General features: G+C 48.4%; 1 protein-coding gene across 1 annotated transcript in view; it reads right to left on the bottom strand.

The window, feature by feature from the left end:
- Positions 1 to 20,910, bottom strand: part of MAP3K9 (mitogen-activated protein kinase kinase kinase 9) — a 71,964-nt gene that overhangs the window by 10,597 nt on the left and 40,457 nt on the right. Inside the window, exons 3-7 of the mRNA XM_040412221.1 lie at positions 13,904 to 14,084; positions 11,144 to 11,292; positions 9,023 to 9,198; positions 8,669 to 8,909; positions 6,297 to 6,419 (exon numbers count right to left, since the gene is read on the bottom strand). Of these exons, the coding sequence (XP_040268155.1) occupies positions 6,297 to 6,419; positions 8,669 to 8,909; positions 9,023 to 9,198; positions 11,144 to 11,292; positions 13,904 to 14,084 (870 nt within the window). The remainder of the gene's footprint in view (positions 1 to 6,296; positions 6,420 to 8,668; positions 8,910 to 9,022; positions 9,199 to 11,143; positions 11,293 to 13,903; positions 14,085 to 20,910) is intronic.

The following is a 20,910-nucleotide window of genomic DNA, read 5'->3' as shown; positions in this document are numbered from 1 at the left end:
ACCAAGTTGAGATCCCAGGGGGGCAAGGGAGGCACATACGGAGGAACCGAATGCGCCACCCCCTGCAGGAAGGTTTTTACAGGTCTCAAAAAGGCAATGGACCTCTGAAAAAAGATAGCCAAAGCCGAAACCTGACCCTTTAAAGAACTGAGCGACAGACCCATGTCGAGGCCGGACTGGAGAAAAGACAGCACCACTGGGACAGAGAAACGTAGGGGCGAGTAGCCCGATTTCTCACAAAACACCAGGAAGGCCTTCCAGGTGCGATAATAGATTCGTGAAGAAGCCGGCTTTCGAGCCCTGATCATGGTTCTTACCACCGCATCAGAGAAGCCTCTCTTCCTCAGGATGGCGGTCTCAACAGCCACGCCGTTAAACGCAGCTGCCGTGAATTCTGGTGGAAGAGCGGCCCCTGAGACAAGAGATCCTCTCTGTCGGGCAGAGGCCACGGGACGTCCGCCAACATACGAGCGACGCTGGAGAACCAGGCGCGACGAGGCCAATCCGGAGCGACGAGAATGGTTGGTATCCCCTCCGCCTCGATCTTGCGCAGCACCTTCGGCAACAGAGGAATCGGAGGGAAGACGTAAAGGAGGCTGAACCGCTGCCATGGAAATACCAGCGCGTCCACCCCGTCCGCCCGTGGGTCTCGAGCGCGGGCAAGATACACCGGCACCTTGTGGTTGAGCCGGGAAGCCATCAAATCTACGTCCGGACGGCCCCATCGGTGGCAGATGTCCTCGAACACCTCCGGATGGAGAGACCACTCTCCCGGATCCACCTTGGTGCGACTCAGAAAATCCGCCGTCCAATTGTCGACTCCCGGGATGTACACTGCCGACAATACTGGAACATGAGACTCCGCCCATAAGAGGATCCTCGCTACTTCCCGCATTACTGCCCGACTGCGAGTCCCGCCCTGATGGTTGACATAAGCCACAGCCGTGGCATTGTCCGACTGAACCCGCACCGGGCGAGTCGCCAGGAGAGGAGTCCAATGGGAGAGGGAGTGGAAAATCGCCCTCAATTCCAAAACGTTTATCGGGAGACGGGATTCCTCCGTCGACCAGACACCCTGAACTGTGAGGTTCCGGAGAACACCTCCCCAACCGATGAGGCTGGCGTCGGTGGTGACTATCGTCCAGGAGAACGGAAGGAAGGACTTTCCTGACGATAGGTTCAGGGGAGACTGCCACCAAGGGAGAGACGCTCGAACTTGCCGGGACAGACGAACAGGAGTGTCTAGACCCCGAGGGTTCTTGTTCCAGAGGGCAAGGATCATCTGTTGTAGCGGACGAGTGTGAAATTGGGCGTACGGAATCGCCTCGAAAGAGGAGACCATAAGGCCCAGCACCCGCATGCACTCCCGAATGGTGGGGCGTGGAGAGCGTAGAAGGAGCACCATTGCCAGACGAATCTGGGAAGCCTTGGAATCTGGAAGAAACACCCGAGAAATCGAGGTGTCCAAGATCATCCCCAGGAACGAAAGTCTCTGGGAGGGGTGCAGAGAGGACTTGGGGAGATTGATCAGCCATCCGAACCGTTCCAGGGATTGAACCGTGATTCGGATGCTGTCCTCGGCCTGTGGAAGAGACGGAGCTTTTATCAAGATGTCGTCTAGGTATGGTAACAAAGAGATGCCCCTGGTGCGAAGAAGCGCCATGAGAGGCGCCAGAATCTTCGTAAAAACTCGAGGGGCGGTTGCCAACCCAAAAGGTAGGGCGACGAACTGGTAATGACGCCCCCCTATGGCAAAGCGCAGAAAGCGATGGTGGGACTCTGCAATAGGGACGTGCAAGTAGGCGTCTTGAATGTCCACAGACGCGAGAAATTCTCCTGGAAGCAGAGAAGCAATAACGGAGCGAAGGGACTCCATGCGAAACTTCCGCACCCGTAGAAACTTGTTGAGAAGTTTTAGATCCAAGATTGGACGCACTGACCCCTCTTTCTTTGGAACAACGAACAGGTTTGAGTAAAAACCTGTCCCTTGCTCTTCTGGGGGAACGGGGGAAATGACACCACGGTCCAGAAGAGAGGAGACCGCAAAAAAGAGGTCCGAGGCCCTGGCTGGATCCCCCGGAACGCGAGAAGGGAAAAAACGTTCCGGCGGGCTGGACGCGAACTCCAACTTGTAGCCGGACGTCACCACTTCCAGAGCCCAGGCGTCCTGAACGTGAGCCCTCCAGACCTGTTGAAAGGAGAGCAGACGGCCCCCCACCACGAGGGGTGGGGGCACCCCTTCATGCGGAGGGTTGCTTGGGAGCAGGAGGACGGGCTGACTGCGCCCGAGGCCGCCAAGAAGGCTGGGGCTTGAAGAAAGGCTTCTTGCGGGAGTCCTGGGACCCCCCTGCCGATGAGGATGACGGCGTCCTGGCAGTGGAGAAGCGACGAAAGGACTGGCCCCGGAAACCTGAAGGCCGAGACCGAAAGGGACGCTTGGTCCTGGGCTGGGGTAGATGAGTGCTCTTGCCCCCTGTTGCGGCAGAAATGAATTCATCTAGTTGAGCCCCAAAGAGCCTGGACCCTTCAAAGGGAAGGTTAGCGAGGGATCGCTTGGATGAGGCATCAGCATCCCACACCTTCAGCCAGACCTCCCTGCGCTGAATGACAGAGAGGGCCGAAATACGGGCAAAGAGGGAGCCGATGTCCATTGAAGCCTCACAGAGATATTTAGACGCTTGAGACATCTGGATGATAAAATCCAGAGTATCTGCAGAGGCGTCCTGCTCTGACAGATCCTGGTGGTGGCGCTGCAACCACGTTGTAAGGGCTCTGGCGACCCAAGCCGACGCAAAGGCCGGTCGCAGGGAAGCGCCCGCCAGCGAGAAGATGGACTTGGAAAGTGAATCCAAACGTCTGTCCACCGCATCCTGCAGAGAGGAACCGTCTAGGACGGGAAGGGCCGTGTTCTTGGCTAACCTGGCCACCGGAGGATCTACCTTAGGGGAAGAAGTCCACTTTTCCACTGTGTCAGCTGGAAAAGGATAAAGCGTATCCATACGCTTGGTGGCCGAAAATTTTTGATTAGGTCGATCCCAAGCTTTTGATAGGACCGCAGTGAATTCCTCGTGAATAGGGAACACGGCGGACTCCTGTTTCTTGGGTGGAAAAAGGGAGAACTCCCGACTAGTGGAGGGAGGAGAATCCCCTTGTATATTAAAAGTGTCACGGACAGCTGCCACCAACTCGGTTACCATGGTGGAAAGCTTAGGCAGGGGTTCCCGCTCCGTGACTTCGTCCGATCCGGACAATTCCCCATCGGATTTGCGCTCCCTGCGAGGGGGAGAGTCAACCGGGCATGCCTCAAGGCGAGGGGGAGAAGCGGAGTCATCCGAGGAGGAATGCTGCCGCTCACGCTGCCTCTTAGAAGTCAGACGCCCTCTGTGAGAGTCGCTGAGAGGGGATGGAGTGGTGGATGCCACTGGAGTAGTAGCCGCCATGCGCTCCATGAAGGACATGGCTGCCTTGGCAACTAAGGCCAGATCAGCTGCCGCATTAGACATGGCGGAGGCCCAGGCGGGTACCGCTGGATCCGCAGGGGCAGAGGGAGGACCGGGCTGAGCAAGAGAAGGAGGCTGATCCTGTCCGGGAGCAGGGCATGAGTCACAGGAACCAGTGACAGAAAAAGGCCTAAGGCATATTTTACATGACTCCAGTGGAGCCTGAGAGGAAGCCTTGGAAGGCTTAGGGGCCCCAGGTTTAGGCATGATGGTATTCCAAAAAAGATTTCCTACCAGGTTGCTGCAATTCCTACCACCCAGGCAACAGCAGAAGTCTCCGGCACCGAGAACTGAGGAGCTGCACGGCCGCAATCCAGCAGAGTCTCCGGCGTAGGGAGAGACAGAGCTGGACGCCGAGGCTCCGCCCCCTTGGACGCGTCATTGCGGCGCGAAATAAGCGCGCGCGCGCGCGCGCATTTCAAATACACCCCTCCGCCAGAAACGGCGCAGCGGGGGTTAATATCGGGAGGAGCAGGCCGGCGGGAGCTGCAGAGAGCGCAGCGGCCATAAGATAAAATACACTCCTTCAGTGCCAAGATTGCCGCCGATGCGGCCATAGTCTGAGCTGCAGGCAGGTATCAGTGGAATCACCAGCCCTCCCCAGAAAGGCCCCCTCCCAACGGGAAAAAATGCCCCCAGCCGGTCCTTCTCTAGCTCACCTCAGGTCACAGAGCGCCAGACAGACGACATGAAGGGGTGGGGGGAGGGGGGGGAAAGGAGGGAGATTGAAGCAGGCAATACTTATCTGCACAGCATGCTCCCTCGATGTCCAGACCAGCAGGGATTCACCTCTTCAGACGTCTGACTCCAATCAAGGAGAGCAGTGCTCTGGTGGAGGGTAGGCAGCAGGTGTCCCAGCAGCTGGTGGGATGCCAGAGCTAACATGTCGAGCCTGGATCCACTTTTCTTCTGTGGGGGAATGGGAGGTAGCCAGGAACCTTCAGAAGACCGTGGCAGACCCTCCACAGGGGCCAGGAAAGCGCAATGCTGACCTGCGTCCCCATCTGAAACCAGAAAAAAATAACAAACAGGAGAAGAATAAATGTCAACCTCCTTGAACGGACACTAAGCAAAGACTGAAGTTCTCCTGGAGGTGCCTGGGGGTATAGCCCGAGGAGGAGGAGCTTCTTTTTTTGCATAGTGTCCCTCCTAGTAATATCTCTAAGCTATACCCATGGTCTGTGTCCCCCAATGGAATGAACGAGAAAGGACCTCCGTCGGTTGGCAAAGGGTTGTCTTGTCCAATGAGTCATGTTTTCTGCTTCACTGAACAGATGGATGTTCTCATGTCAGGCAAAAACATCAGAGAACAAACACCCTGCAGCCATTGCTGGAAGAACACAAGCCGGTGGGGGCAGCGTTATGGTCTGGGGAATGTTTTCGTGGCATCCTCTGGGTCCACTCATACATTTGGAAGGCACTTTTTCAACCGATATGGGTAAGAATCCATCCTTTTAGATCAGATACACCCATACATGCTGATTTTCTTCCTGGGGACGGATGGGATCTTCCAGCAAGACAATACAATGTCTGACATTGGTTGGAAGAGCACGACCAAGCCTTCCAAGTACTACCCTGGCCTCTTAATTCCTCAGACTTGAACCCAATTGAGCATCTGTGAGACCATCTCGATGGTCGTGTTTGCTCTATGGACCCTCGCCCACGTACCCTCCAGCAGATGCACTGCAGTCAGCCTGGCTCCAGATACCTGTGACAACCTACCAGGACTTACTGAGTCACTCCCTGCCTGTCTAGCTGCTGTCCGTGCTGCACATGGAGGTTCCTCTGGGTATTAGTTGGTGGTCATAGTAATGTGACTGGACTGTGTATGACAACATTTATATATATTCAGATCATGTAGTTACCCTTTATTCGTCCAACACAGGCCTCATACACATCTATTGCTGCTGATTTTAACTAGTTCTAATGTCGAGAAGACAAACCCCCTTTTGAATTAAAAAGTTTCTGAAACCTCCAGCCAGCCATTCATTCCCCCCTCTGCAGCACCTAACCCAAATACCCGTCCTGACATTTCATCGTCATAGGGAATATGCTCAATATATAAACTACTTATATGTTTTACTCTACTTTATTGCACTTTTATTTTTCCTCAGTGCACTTACCTGACAGCCTGAAGGGATATACAGATAAATAGCTGAATTAATATTTGCTGTCAATTAAAAAGGGATTGGTCTGCACTTCTTCTTGGTGGAGGTAAGGAAGTATTTAATAGAGTATGCCTTTAGTAACTAAATTATTTTAACCATTTATTCAACTCTCAAATGGGAGGGTACCATTTAGTCAATTCCTTTACTTTAAGATGGATAAATAATGGTTCCTCTGACAGCTCAGAAGCCGTCTTACATTTGGCACTGGATGCGCCGAAGTTATGGAGAGGCCGGCGCCTCTTCATAACTTTGTCCGATCCTCCGCCAGCGCTGGGGCTTTATTAAGAACGGAGTCTAAAACACCGGTCTTAATAAATGTGCCCCTTTGGTTTTAAGAAGGAATAAAAAAACTGCACAGAGGTTACTTCAGGGCACTGACAAAGAAGAACCATGACAATGACATTCGTGATGCTTGTAGAGTCCGGGTCTAGAACTAAACAGCAGATTTAACCAAAAATTAATAACTGAAGAAAATAAAAATCTCCAAAATGCAGATCTGCCCGAAATGACGCCCAGAAGCAGCTCCGTAATTAGATGTGCTTCGGTAACAATCAATGAGCAAGAAGCATGTGATGCGCGCAGCCAGAATTAAGAGCTGTAACAACCAGTCTTTTGCATGGCTACTTACACTGAATGGCTCGGAGACGCGGGATAATGGTGGGACTTGCAGGAGGGCTGAACTTAGTGCTAATTAAGCTCTTCCTTTTGTCCATGGTAGGGGAAGCCTGTACAGTGAACTTGTGTTGGAAATCTGTAAAGCACATCATAAAAAGGAGAGGCGTGCCGCTCAGTAAAACAAGAGGTCAATGGCTTTTTGTGGTCCAGAATAAAAACACATATACCCTCTTTATGACGATCATAACTACAGCACTGCAAATAAGAACAGAACATTTCTAATAGTGTGATCCCAAAATAACAGTACAGTCACACAAACGTAAGCCGTCCGTTCTGCAGACAGCAAATTGCGGTCCGCAATGCACATGCACCGGCTGTGCGAGTCCCGTATTGCGGCGTGGACCCATTCAAGCGATATACGGCAAAAGATAAGACATGTCCTATCTTTTGTAGTCTGCGGAGGCACGGACCAAAAAGCCCACGGAAGCGCTTCTGCTCCTTGCCTCCACTCCTCGCTGCATTTGGAGGATTGCGCACTCATTCAAGTTAATGGGTTTGTGGTCCGCCATAGGGGAACGAACGGCCTACAGTCGAGTGAATGTAGGCTTAAAGGGGTTATCCGAGATGCCTCAAAATCCCATGCGGCCGCCACTTCTGGGATCACATGCAGTATATTTAACAAGTGATCTAAGCCTAGGGTTAGAACCCGCAGGGCATGCGCGAGTCTGAATCTTACGCTTGCGCTGCAGGTTGTAATACCAGGTACGTCAACCCGGAAGTGGCGGACGCACAGGATCGCGACGCATCTCGGATAACCTCTTTAACTGGCCATTGAGTGTTTCTAAGAAGTATTGCCATTTGTGAATTCATATGGCCAAGATATGTGTGGGGTCCGACCACTGGAACCTCTATTGATTCTGAAAACAAAGGGGCCTAAGTGCTGGTTTAGGTTTCTTTGGCCAGGAAAACCGTACCAGCAAAATGCCATCATTTTAGAAGATGGTTGCACCCCTATAAAAGGAGGTAAAATGTACATTTTCATGTTTTCCGGAGGCGTTAATCAAAGTTGTCCCCTATACAAATATATCTATAAGGATACAGTGAAAGCTCACCACTGATGTACCAGTTTGCCACAGTCACACCCAACATTACAGACTGCGTGCGCTCAAGGTTACATTTGCTGAAAGTGAATTTTCCTCCCTCCCTTGAACATCATTATATTCTTTGTAATCTAAAACATGTCAAAAATTCTGTACAAATTAATTTCTTATATTGTTATTATTAACAGGTGTGCCTCTGATACACAGCTCCAAATCTAGACTTTGAAAATAACACACTCGCCGCCTGCAGTTCTCCCTGGAGGGAGCCTCTGAGTTTAGTGACCGCAATGGAAAACTAATATAGAGCAAGCTCTTAAAGGGAATGTGTCATCAGAACATGAGTTTTAATATTAAACATATTTCTAAAGGATTTTTTGTTTATGTTATTCAGTGTTGTTGAGCGAATTGAGCTTTGGATCCTCGATCTGAAGTCGATTCGTTCAAAATTTCGTTTGACTGTTGTACAGAGATTCGTCTCCGTACAACATTCAAACATATGGGCTCCGGGCAAGGGAAATCTGTTATCATGAAGTCTCGCGGGACTTCGGTAAATAACTTTGGGATTTCATTTTATTTTTATACTTTAAAACCATTTTAAAATATGGATCCAAAGTCGGCTTTGGTAACGAGGTACCAGCCGGTACTAAAGCCGACTTCGGATCCATGTTTTAAAATAGTTTTAAAGTTTAATAATCGATGGCCAAAATTATTCACTGAAGTCCCGATAACGAATTTCCCCTTGCCAGAGCCCATACATTTTAATGCTTTACGGAGGTCTCTGTACAGCATTAAAACGAAGTTTGGAGCGAATCGGCTTCAGATGTAATTATGCATAATTTTCCACGTCACTACCCACATTTATTAACAATCTTAAAATCCTGCAGGTTTCGAACTGGCCACTAAGCCTAATAATAGGCGCCATTTGTTGTCCTGTTTCAGCAGTCATCTCATTATCATCGCAGGCAGGATTGCAATGACGGATATCACCTATATATAGATAACACAGGACCGATTCACCATTCACAGTAGGTGATATCACAGTTTTTTTTTACTCACACCTGACCTCTGCACAGGTCGCAGAGCATGCCTAGAAAAAACTCTCCCATAGAAGTCAATGAGGTCAGTTGTGGTCTATTGTATCTATGGACCATGGTGGCTGCTGTAAAGCATATCTCTAAACGCTGTTAACAACAGCCCAGGCAACATGGCTTCAAATCGAGGGATTTAGAGCTGTGTATTAGGAAGACTATAAATACACGTGACCAAGCTGCACCCAAGGACTTACCTGACGGCAGGCTGATGATGTTTCCGTCTTTCAACTTAAGGCGACTTTTCTTGAACTTGCCTTTGCGTTTCTTCACCTTGGGCTTCTCTTGACAGAGCTGGTGGATGATGATGTTCAATTCTCGCTCCAAGATGTCAATTTCACGCTCTGCCAGCTCTTGCTCCCGTCTTCGAAGAAGTTCCTCATGATTCTTCTGCTCAAGGGCTGCCCGGGACAGTTCCTCCTCCCAGCTCCGTAGCTCCTATGTTAAGAAGAAAATAAAAAGCATTGCTATGTCTCTGCTTGTGCGCTGGAATACAACCACAGTCACATTGTGCAAGGCTCAGACAAAAGCACATGACACACACACAGTACCTTTTCCTTTGCCCTGAGCTGGTCAAACATTTCCTGGATCTCCTGCTTCCAGTCTTCCTGCAATGAATGGAAGGAATCTTTGGGCATCTCAAAGAAGCCAGATTCCTCTATTGTGGTCAGCTGGAACAGGATGTTTGTAAATGAGGGACGACAATGTGGATCGGGGTTCCAACAATCTGTAAAAAAAAAAAAAAAAAGAATAAAATATACATACAGTGAAGGCTAATGGCCTGCAAATAAATGGTAATTAGATACTGACAGGCTATCCTCAGGATAGGTCATTAATATCAGATTGTTGGGGTTCAGACCCCCAGCACCACCACTGATCAGCTGTTTTAAGCAGCTGCCGGCGCCGAAAACTATGTAGTGGACAGAGGCAAAAAGGTTCGGGAACGGAGCTGCAGTACACCTGCACCGGAAGCTACACGCTGGATGAAGCCGTACATCACAAATACAGTTTTCACTGGCAGCGGCTGCCCAAAACAGGTGATCATTGGGAGGGCCAGGTGTTGGGCCCCCACAATGTGATATTGATGACCCATCTTTAGGTTCAGCCTTCAATATCTAAGTACCAGAAAAGGAAATCCGTCAGCAGTTTTGACCATGCTGTTGACAACGCTAGGTAGGGGCTCGGGAGAACAGTACAAACATCCCTTTTGTGGTAATTTTCTCATCAGGAGTAGCGTGAATATGAAGTTTTATTCTGTCAAATTCTGCTCCTGCAAGTTCCCCGGGCGGAGCTTCACTGAGAATTTCTCTCGGCATTGATCTACTTCACAGCCATTCTCTACTACTGTGAGTGACAGCTGTACCATAGAACCAGGAGATTTCTACACATGGCACTCAGAGCAGACAGGGGTGGTCTGTGAAGCAGCACTATGTAGGGAGCACAGAGAGCACTTCACGGTGAGGCTCCACCCTGCAGGAGCAGATTGGCAGACTAAAACTTCATATTCACACTGCTCCTGATGTAAAAAGCTCCACAAGCGGCATGTGCGCACTGCTCTCCCAAGCCCCTAGCTAGTGCTGTCATCAGGTTAGCATGGTCAAAACTAATAACAGACTACAAGTCATTCATTAAATTAAAGGTTTGTCAGATTTACAAAAAACAAATTTTTAAACGACCCCATTAGGGCATTCTTCGTGAATAGTGGTGTGCCCCCTCCCCAATTAGCACACATCTACTAGCCAGAGTAGAAGGTGGCTACAAAAAGGGTCTCTCACTTTGGAGGACCAAGACTGTACATGCATTACAAGGACAGCTCATTGAATTTGATAAGCACCGTGTAAGGGCTGAGTCAAACCACCATGAATGGCCCGGGAAATATGGTCCATGTGTTGTCCGTGCCTTCCCTGACTCGAAATGCCTGTATCATAGGGTTTTATGCTGGTCGGTTCATATGTGATCACAGGTGTTTACATATTACACCCTTGGTCAGATAGGAACTGATTGTATCATAAAACATTATGATGCAGTCGGTTAGGGTCAGGGGAGCCGCAGTTGGCCCGGGAGATGTGGCCGACACGCGGAGCGTTGTATGAATCAGCCCTAATGTTTCATTTCCCCTGTGGTGATGTTCCAGCAAAATTGAACACGTGATTTTTACAGCAGATATTTGGGGGGGGGTCAGCTTATTTGTGAGGGATCTCTCCAAATATACAAGATGGTAAAAAGTGGACAAATGGATCAAGTACTGCATATTTCTTTTTGCACTGATAGAAAACTAAAAGCATAACAAAATGCTGGAAGAAATTTATATAAAAATGATAAAAGCTGCAAGATGCCAATAAATGAAAATGGACATATGTTTTATCCAATCTTTGCCCTGCTCTCTGTATAAGGCATACCTCCTTCATTAGATCTTAACACAACCAGCAGAGGGAGTATTCTTTATACAGCGGCTGAGGTTCAGGTGACATATGCAAAGAATGTCATGATCCTGACGAAACCAAAAGGAAGGACTCTTACCCAAGGCAAACAGCAGAGGTTTCCGGTTCAGCCTCATGATTCACCAATCAAGCAGTGTTCGGTATGAAAACCTTGCATGCAGCATTCCTGACCACATACTAATGATCAGGGGTCCATCTCACATGAGACTGATGCTCCGAACTGACGCTTACCTTCCATAAGTCTTGTAAAGGGTTCTGGGCAGGTGGAGGGAATTGGGAGGGACAGCTTATTCATGGCAACTCCGTACGCGACTGCTAAGCCATCAATGCCCCGGAAAGGTACTTCTCCGGTCAACAATTCCCAGAGCAGGACTCCATAACTGTAGTGAAGAGAAGAACCTAAAGTTACTTCATGCAGGGTCTTGGCTAAACTCCATCAATGTAGACTCGGGCACATGTGGGGTGGAATATTGTGAGTATACAGATCATCAGTTTTGCTGTCCGCAAATTCTGAATACGCAAAACACTTTGTGAGTCCCACGTTTTCCCATTTCGCACGTCCCGTTAATAATGCCAGCAAAACAGACAAGAATAGGACATGTTCTTAGTGGGAGTGTGGAACGGACATACGGATGCCGACAGCACGCGGTGTGCTGTCCACATTTTTTGTGGCCCCATTGAAATGAATGGGTCTGCATCCAATTAGGGCTGGGCAATATGGCCTAAATTCTATATCACAATATAATTTGAAGCATGTGCGATATAACGATATATCACAATATATTATTTTCTTCTGTATGTATACAAATTACATGGCCATCATCATTCATGTCCCCCAGCCAGTGCCATCAGCCCCATGCCATTGCCATATCATTTATGTCCCCCAGCCAGCGCCATCAGCCCCATGCCATTGCCACCATCATCATGTCCCCCAGCCAGCGCCATCAGCCCCATGCCATTGCCACCATCATCATGTCCCCCAGCCAGTGCCATTAGCCCCATGCCATTGCCATATCATTTATGTCCCCCAGACAGCGCCATCAGCCCCATGCCATTGCCACCATCATGTCCCCCAGCCAGCGCCATCAGCCCCATGCCATTGCCATATCATCCATGTCCCGAGCCAGCGCCATCATCCCCATGCCATTGCCACCATCATAATGTTCCACAGCCAGCGCCATCATCCCCATGCCATTGCCACCATCATAATGTTCCACAGCCAGCGCCATCAGCCCCATGCCATTGCCACCATCATCATGTTCCCCAGCCAGCGCCATCAGCCCCATGCCAATGCCAGTTTGCCACCATCATCAAGTCCCCCCAGCCAGCGCCATGAGCCCCATGCCATAGCCATCCACCCCACCCCCCTGTAGATTCGGGCCCCTGCTAATATACTTACCTTTCCTGCAGGGTGCGCGGCTGGCTGATGGAGTCCGCAGGAGACGGACCGAGTCTTCTTCCCAGCATGTACTGGGAGGGATCTGACATCACACACAGCGTCAGCCAGCGCACTGACGATGTGTGCACGCAAGGCCCTGGCCAGTGCAGTGCGGTGCAGAGACGGGAGGCCACGGAGCGGTGAGTGCGAAGCTTCTTCAATTGACTACCACTCCGTGGTCATCTTTCGCGATATGGCTAAAATCTATATCGTTGCCCGTATTTATGGCGATAAGATCGTATATCTTTTATATCACTCACCCCTATATCCAATACACAAAATGCAGATCGAATGCAGACCAAAAATACAATTGTGTGCACGGGGCCTAAACAAACTTGGAAAAGGACAATAAATGCTCTTCTGTTATCTTGCTATGTCCGGGACAGGACATCCTTTCCAGGACGGGAGGACATTAGGACAGACATATTGCTTTCAACAGCAAATTCAATGGCCATGACCTTCAGTGCAAATTATGAAAAACCTGAGTCAATCATACAGATTTTTCAATAAATGTAACATACTGGGGAAAAAAATACAGTATTTTTCGCCCCATAAGATGCACTCCCCCCCACCCCAAAGTGGGGGAAATGTTCCTGCATTATATAGGGTCAATACTAATGAGCGCTTCCATTATGGAAGCCCTCATTAGTACTGGAGGACCGGGGAGTGGTGAAGGCTTTGTACTCACCGCTTCCTGGTCCGCGGCTGTGCAGTGGCTGCGCACAACGTGAGGGCGCTCTGTGACCTCACGCTGTGCGCCGGTTCACTGCACAGCTGACACTAGGAGAAAGAAGAGCGCAGGCGGTGAGGAACGGCGGTGTCCAGGAGCAGGAGAGGTAAGTGGTTTTTTTATTTTCTGATCTGAGGCTGGGGGCTGCTTACATATGGCTGGGGGCTGATTACATATGGCTGGGGGCTGATTACATATGGCTGGGGGCTGATTACATATGGCTGGGGGCTGATTACATATGGCTGGGGGCTGATTACATATGGCTGGGGGCTGATTACATATGGCTGGGGGCTGATTACATATGGCTGGGGGCTGATTACATATGGCTGGGGGCTGATTACATATGGCTGGGGGCTGATTACATATGGCTGGGGGCTGATTACATATGGCTGGGGGCTGATTACATATGGCTGGGGGCTGATTACATATGGCTGGGGGCTGATTACATATAGCTGGGGGCTGATTACATATAGCTGGGGGCTGATTACATATAGCTGGGGGCTGATTACATATAGCTGGGGGCTGATATGAGGCATGGAGGACTGATATGAGGCATGAGGGTCTCATCTGAGGTCTGATTGGGGGTCTTCTTTATATAGGGCTCTGATCTGAGGTCTTATTAACATTGGGGGTCTGATTGCTGATCTGATCTCTAATGAAAAATGTTTTCTTCTTATTGCCCTCCTCTAAAACCTAGGTGCGTCTTATGGGCCAGTGTGTCTTATAGGGCTAAAAATACGGTAAATAGTAAACAGTAAGATACATTAATTTCAATGAGCCATATTACATTACATTACAAAAAGATAGTAGATACAGATCTCACCTCCACACATCACTGCCCTTTGAGAACATAGAGGAGCGAATAACTTCTGGAGCCATCCAGGCATACGTCCCTGCTGCACTCATCTTGGTGGTCCGGTGCCATTCTCTTGCAAGGCCAAAGTCTGTGATCTTTAAGATCTTGTTGCTGAGGTCACCATTCTCCACAGCTTCCAGAATTAAAACTAATAAAAAAAGACTTATCGTCAAAAGTGATGGTCTGCGTCCAAACACAGAAATATACGTACGGTTATCAGTCACACATCACAGTGGCATCACATTTTATCAAGTGCAGTGAGGAAAAGAATGATTAAAGGGGTGTCTCACTTTAGTAAGTGGCATTTATCATGTAGAGAAAGTTAATAAAAGCCACTTACTAATGTATTGTGATTGTGCATACTGCTTCCTTTGCTGGCTAGATTAATTTTTCTATCACATTATAAACTGCTTGTTTCCATGGTTACAGACCACTCTGCAATCCATTAGTGGTGGCCGTGCTTACACAATATAGGAAAAAGCACTAGCCCTTGTGTGCTCTCATGGTCCTGGCCACCAGAGAGGCTGACACTTTTTCCTACAGTGTGCAAGCACGACCACCGTTGCTGTATTGCAGGGTGGTCTGTAACCATGGAAATGAGCAGTATATAATGTGATGGAAAAATGAATCCAGCCAGCAAAGGAGGCAATATGGACAATCACAGTACATTAGTAAGTGTATTGTTTTAACTTTCTCTACATGATACATGCAAGTTACTGAATTTAGACAACCCCTTTAATACAAGCCACTTACTAATGTATTGTGATTGTCCATACTGCTTTCTTGGCTGTCTTCATTCATTTTCATATCACATTATACACTGCTTGTTTCCATGGTTGCGACCATTCTGCAATCCAACAGTAGTGGTCGTGCTTGCACACTATAGGAAAAAGTGCCAGCCTCTCTGGTGGCTGGGACCATGGGAGATCACATAGGTTGGTGCTTTTTCCTATAGTGTGCAAGCACGACCACCGCTGCTGGATTGTAGAGTGGTCTGTAACTATGGAAACAAGCAGTGTATAATGTGATGGAAAAATGAATCCAGCCAGCAAAGGAGGCAATATGGACAATCACAATACATTAGTAGGTGCCTTGTGTTAACGTCTTCTACATAATAAGTGCTATTTGCTGAAGTGAGACAACCCCTTTAAGTCTGCTGAACTCTTCATGAACGTACATGATATACGCAGGTAGCCAGAGCTGCCACCACATAGAAATCGTGAGGGTACAAGGGTCACAAAGAAGAGGAACGTAACGGCATAATGTATGTTACAGGGTGGAAGGTTTGCAACCAGCATTATGGCATGCTGACACAACGTCAGAACTGAAATCCACATGTAATCTACCTCCCAGTGTTTTCAATGGAAAATCCATATGGTCATTCATACGGCGCCAATTTTTTTTATTTTTTTGCCACATTTGAAATCCATGTCACTTACAGAAGCAGATACTGAGCAGAAACCTGCGGCTGGTAGCTGCTCGTGAATCAGCTCCACTGACTAATCCACATGCAGACCCACGGCTCAACAAACTGCAAATCCGCAAGAGAAATTGGAAGGTCAGCCTCATATTTCTGCTGATGATTCTCTTAAAAATCTTGTTGGATTTTTCCTCTTGAAAAATTTGTTGTATGAACGTGTCCTCAGAGCTTAAAGTATGCACAATGAACTCTGAGGAACGTCAAGATGTCGCAGTGGAAAATCAGGGACTCCAGCACTCAACTGATTGAAGAAAATCCAAGTTTATTGATACTCGAGGGACACAGCCCCTTCTTCAGATGGATGATTTTATTTCTTTTGTAAGAGGTTAAAGTGGATTTCTTAAAGGGGTTGTCTGCTTTCTTGGAACTGCCCATGGGTTCCACAGGTAAAACAAACCACCACATCCCAGCACAGCTGTAGAAGCCTTCCCACTGCCCATGGGTGCCATAGGTAAAACAGTGTCAAAGACGGTGGTGGCGTTCATATGCTTATATGTGGCCACCTTCCTGTACTGCGTAGGTGCTACTAGTGCCCACCACAGATGCAGGCAGCAGTGTCTCCATATTTTTTTAATACGTCACACAAAGGCTCTATTTGATTGCAATTACACATGCAGTTTTTGATTTTTCCCTTCTAGATAGTACCACTGTGTAAACCCTACAGTATACAGAACTTCCTAGGTAAGGAACTGCTCGCTCGGCATCCATGTGCATCAGTATTTCTGCTGGCTGCAGAGTGTTAGGCTCAGGAGGACAAAAGCTCTGTGTTGTTCTGGCCTTATCTTTCCCACGAGCCCAGCAGGCCAGGAGTACATGTGATCCGAGCTTTTGTTCTGCTGCCGCACGAGGAATGTAAGGACCTGCTCTAATATACAAGACAAGGGATGAGATTACTTCCAGGATTGTGTGAGGTCTTGGAGCACATGACTGTACAGTCATCTACTAAGCTACAAGCAACGACCTGTGTCACATCCACCTAGAACAAAAGCTGGAACCCGTCGAGGGCACAAGATGTCTTCTGCAGACGAGCAGGCTAGTCCTGGGTGTAGACGACTACTGCAAAAGCCAGTTTAATATTTTATAAATAGGTCATCCATCCATCTATCGTAGACTAGACAGTAAGGCACCCACAGAAAACTTGCAGATGCTTAGGATTTGTCCCGTCCTGGGTAAAAGGCAGGTCCAGCTGGTCAGAATAGCTTTAAAAAATGCAAAATAAATTATACTCAACTCACCGTTTCCTAGATTCCCCCGATCCGGCGCTAGCCAAGTCCCTCCTGACACAGGAAATGAACACTCAACCAATCACCGGCCACAGCGGTGACCCACCTCAGCCAGCGATTGGCTGATCACCTACAAAGGGACCAGAAGGTAGACGCTGGCCGGAGGACGTGCAAAATGCTGGGATGGGAGACGCAGGGGATTGATAAAATATATATATTTCTTTTTTAAGAGAACATAAAACAGTAAAAAGTGATCCTGACCTCAACAATCCCCCACCGCTCCTGTTCTGATGCCATCACTGTCTGGGGCAGGTCATCTCTGCAACCAGTGATTGGCTAAGCAGTCATTTCCTGTGTGTCGAGAGGGGCCAGGAAGCAGAGACTTGTCGGAACAGGCGCGCCATAGGATTGGGAAGCATCACTTCTTTTGATTTATGCTATTCTGACCCTTTGCAATATATATATATATTTGTCCCAGTGGGACAACCTCTTTAACCCTTACATAACCAGCATGCTGTGAGCCTTGGTACCCCGAACAAAATGTCACCCTTTAGAATGCATTACAAGGTTAATTTATGTATTTAAAGGGGGAGGGGGCTCCAGGAGTAGAATATTGATGGCTTACTCTCAGGACTGCCGCTCCGTCCCTATTGACTATAATGGGGGGCGGGGGCGGAGTTCCGGCGGCAGCACGGCAGCGCACGGCGAGAGGCAGCCGGACTAAAAGTACTTCATGTCTTTTCTGTCCTGACTTTTCTCTGATGGCATGCTGAGCATGCATATGTACGGGACGATCGGGAGATACAGCCATCGGCTAAATGAGTGTTTGGCTGACAACTAGCTGATGTAGATAAGCAGCCGGCCAAATGGAGAGGGCAGCTATCTAAAGTGTATGGCCAGAACAGCTGTATGTGCAGATAACCAAACACATTCTACATTTTTCAAACCAGCACCTGGATCTGAATACTTTTGCAATTGCATGTAATAAAAATTTAGCATAGCCACTGAGTTAGTGAATAAAATGTAACTGTATAGCGCCACCTGCTGTTTGTTCTTTTCCTTATTTTTTGTCCGTCTCACTGTGCTGGTCACACGCGCTCAGTTTAAACCTCCATCTATACGTTCTGTTAGAAGCTGTGGCAGTTACTGGCAGAAAGTAAGCGCCCCCTGCGCTGCCAGGCTGCAGGTGATCTAGCAGAGCAATTACAGCAGTGAACATGGAGATCTCTGGATCCATGGGAGGTACAGGGCTGGTTGTAGCTTTGTTAGAAAGATATCGTCATGTACTATGTGATCTCTGTTTTTCGGTTTTTACACCAATCACGGCACAAGCCCAGGCTTCAGGAAGCGATGTATATGAAATCTAATGATGCTGACAGGCCACTTACAGCGCTCCTGTATTACCCTGCCGCCTGCATTTCTAACCTTGCAATGTGGCACGAGACATTTCGACTCTTTCCTAACCCCTAAGCTTTCCGATTCCACGGGCCGGACTCCGATGAATATGAAAGAGCTGTAAGGGGTAGGAAATCCTTCAAAGAGGCAAGGAATTAAGAGGTTAATGGCTGACGCTGCAGATCTCTCGACTTCACGGACAGCACAGGAAGTCTGCCCTAGGCAGATAATTGGCTTCCTGCGGAAAGGCTTTATGCTAAAATTACTGACATTCAGTGGTAACCCCCCCCCCCCCATTTCATTTACACGGCCGCCTCCATGAACGCCATGTAACACCAGCATCAGAGCACTGGCTGTGTGCAGACTGGGGCGGTAGGGTGTATTCACACACCGCAGATTTGTGACTAAAAATCAGAGCCATACATCTGAATGCGTTTATGTTTGTAAGCCCCATTCAGACGGATGGAACAGTCGCAACCATTCTGCAAGAAAGCCGCCAAGCGTGAATGTATCCTTGGGTGCCGCAAATTTGTAGACAACCTTGTGCTCTGTCCCTACATAATATAGCAATATACCGTATATAGAAAATTGTATTGTAGGCTAGTAAGAAACGCTTGCAGCGTTTTGGTGTCCGCCTGGCGATGCGGACAATGTAAGTCAATGGGAGCGGATCCGTTTTCACTGACACAATATGGTGCAATTGAAAACGGATCCGTCCCCCATTGACTTTCAATGTAGGTCAGGACGGATCCGTTTTTACTTTGTTCTTCATAATGCAAACGGATACAAGCGTTTGCATTATAGGTGTGGATCCGTCTGTGCAGATACCAGACAGATCCGCACCTAACGCAGGTGTTAAAGTAGCCTAAGAGATCTTGTTTGTATACCTTCAGTTTTTTAGCTCACACGTGCAAAACGCATTAAAAGGGGTTCTGCACTTAGTTTAAACTGATGATCTATCCTCTGGATAGATCATCAGCATCTGACCGGCGGGGGTCCGACACCCGGGACCCCCGCCGATCAGCTGTTTGAGAAGGCAGCGGCGCTCCAGCAGCTCCGCGGCCTTCTCACTGTTTACCGCAGGCCCAGTGACATCATGACTAGTATCACCGGCCTGGGCGCGGCTAAGCTCCATTAAACAAACTGCAGAACCCCTTTAAATCACATTGCACCCGCGCGTTAAAAACTGAATGGCCTCGCAGGCAAAACTTCATGAACTTGCTTGTGAAATCGCTCATTTTTCACTGAACGCTTCCACAACGCATCTGGACCTATTCCGCTCACGCTCGTCTGCAAGGGGCCTTAGATCGTAAGACATTTACCTGCTGAAGAAGTGCCCGGCGGACACTCGGAGAGTAAAATGCATATAGCACTATAAATTCTTTGTAATGTACAACATAGTCAGCAGCGATGTACAAAAAGTGGCATCACATCCGTCCCTGTCAGTATCTCAATTAAAGGGGTATTCCAGCTGTGGCAAGCTATCTCCTATCCACAGGGGGGAGAGCAGTAGGATGCTCAGCCACCTAAGGGCTCATGCACACACACACGTTTTTTTTCCGTGTCCATTACGTGTTTTTTTTCTTTTTGCAGCCAGTATGTGGAACCATTCACTTCAATGGGCCAAAAAACAGAAAGGACTCTGTGCAAGTTCCGTGCCCGTATGTCCGCATGGCCATTGCACAAAAAAATAGAACATGTCCTATTATTGTCCGCATTACGGACAAGGATAGGACTGTTGTATTAGGGGCCGTTCCACAAAATGCAGAATGCACGCGGCCGGTATCAGCGTTTCGCGGACCACAAAATTTTATCCCTTTAAATGTTTTTCCTATTCCATATATATGGCAGTTTAGGGTCATCAAAACAGCGTACCCAGAGCAAACCCAACCAAACACAGAGAGAACATGAAAACGGATGTTGTCCTAGGTCAGAACCCTACTGCTGACTACTGAGCCGCCGTGCTGCTACACATGGAGAGGTCTTGAAATTTTTATATAGCAGTTTACGGTAATTGAAGCAGATGATTGTCACCTTTAACACAGCCTTTCAGAAGCTGATAACCTGTCACTTTGTCATCATGTTTCACCTATAGCAAAGCAATATTTTACCAGGAAAAAATAATTCCAAGTGACAACCAATATGGCTGACCCCCTCCCTGCTGTCACTTATGCTCATTCTGAGCTTAGGAGTCCAGTGGGCGGCCCTATGCAGTGCTGAGCCCCACCGATCTCTAGACGGAGGGGAGAGAGACGCACGCCTATAGCGCTCTCTCTCCTCGCGGCAAGAGACAGGCTCTATAGAAGTCTATGGGTCTGTCTCCATTTCGTCCTCAGCGGTGATAGGAGCGGACCTCTTTCCCCTCGTTCTAGTAATGCATTAGTGCTGGGACCCCCACCGATCAAATCTTCTATCAAAAGTTTTTGGAAAATTAAAAAAAAAAAAAAAAACATCCACCTTATACATTAATCTATTAATAGTATACGTTTTGATCAAAGCCCACTCACAACGTTAAGGTTGCCTCTTTCAAATGGTTACCTACTCTAATTTAGCGCAATACTACGTGGCAACCACCACGCAAGCAGGCGGTGTGACCCAACAATCCAAAAGAACCCCTGCTGTCAGACTGGGCCCCCCCAGCCCACAGGCCCAGCACCAAGTTTGAATAGTTAGTGATGCTTTAAGGTTACCTACATCTGATGCGGCCCCTGGCAGAGAGATCACCTGTAATTGCTGGGCCGCGCTTGTACTTGATATTTGATGCAAACAGCCTATAAAAGGTGTCAGCCGACAATTACAGGAGCCGCCTGACAATTAGTGGTGAGCCACAAGTGTTGAAGGGATGCAAACCATAAAATGGGAAATGTAATGCTATT

This window comes from Bufo bufo, chromosome 11 (genome assembly GCF_905171765.1).
Source record: "Bufo bufo chromosome 11, aBufBuf1.1, whole genome shotgun sequence".
In the NCBI taxonomy this organism is placed as follows: Eukaryota; Metazoa; Chordata; class Amphibia; order Anura; family Bufonidae; genus Bufo; species Bufo bufo.
This window is presented reverse-complemented; position numbering and strand designations above follow the sequence as displayed.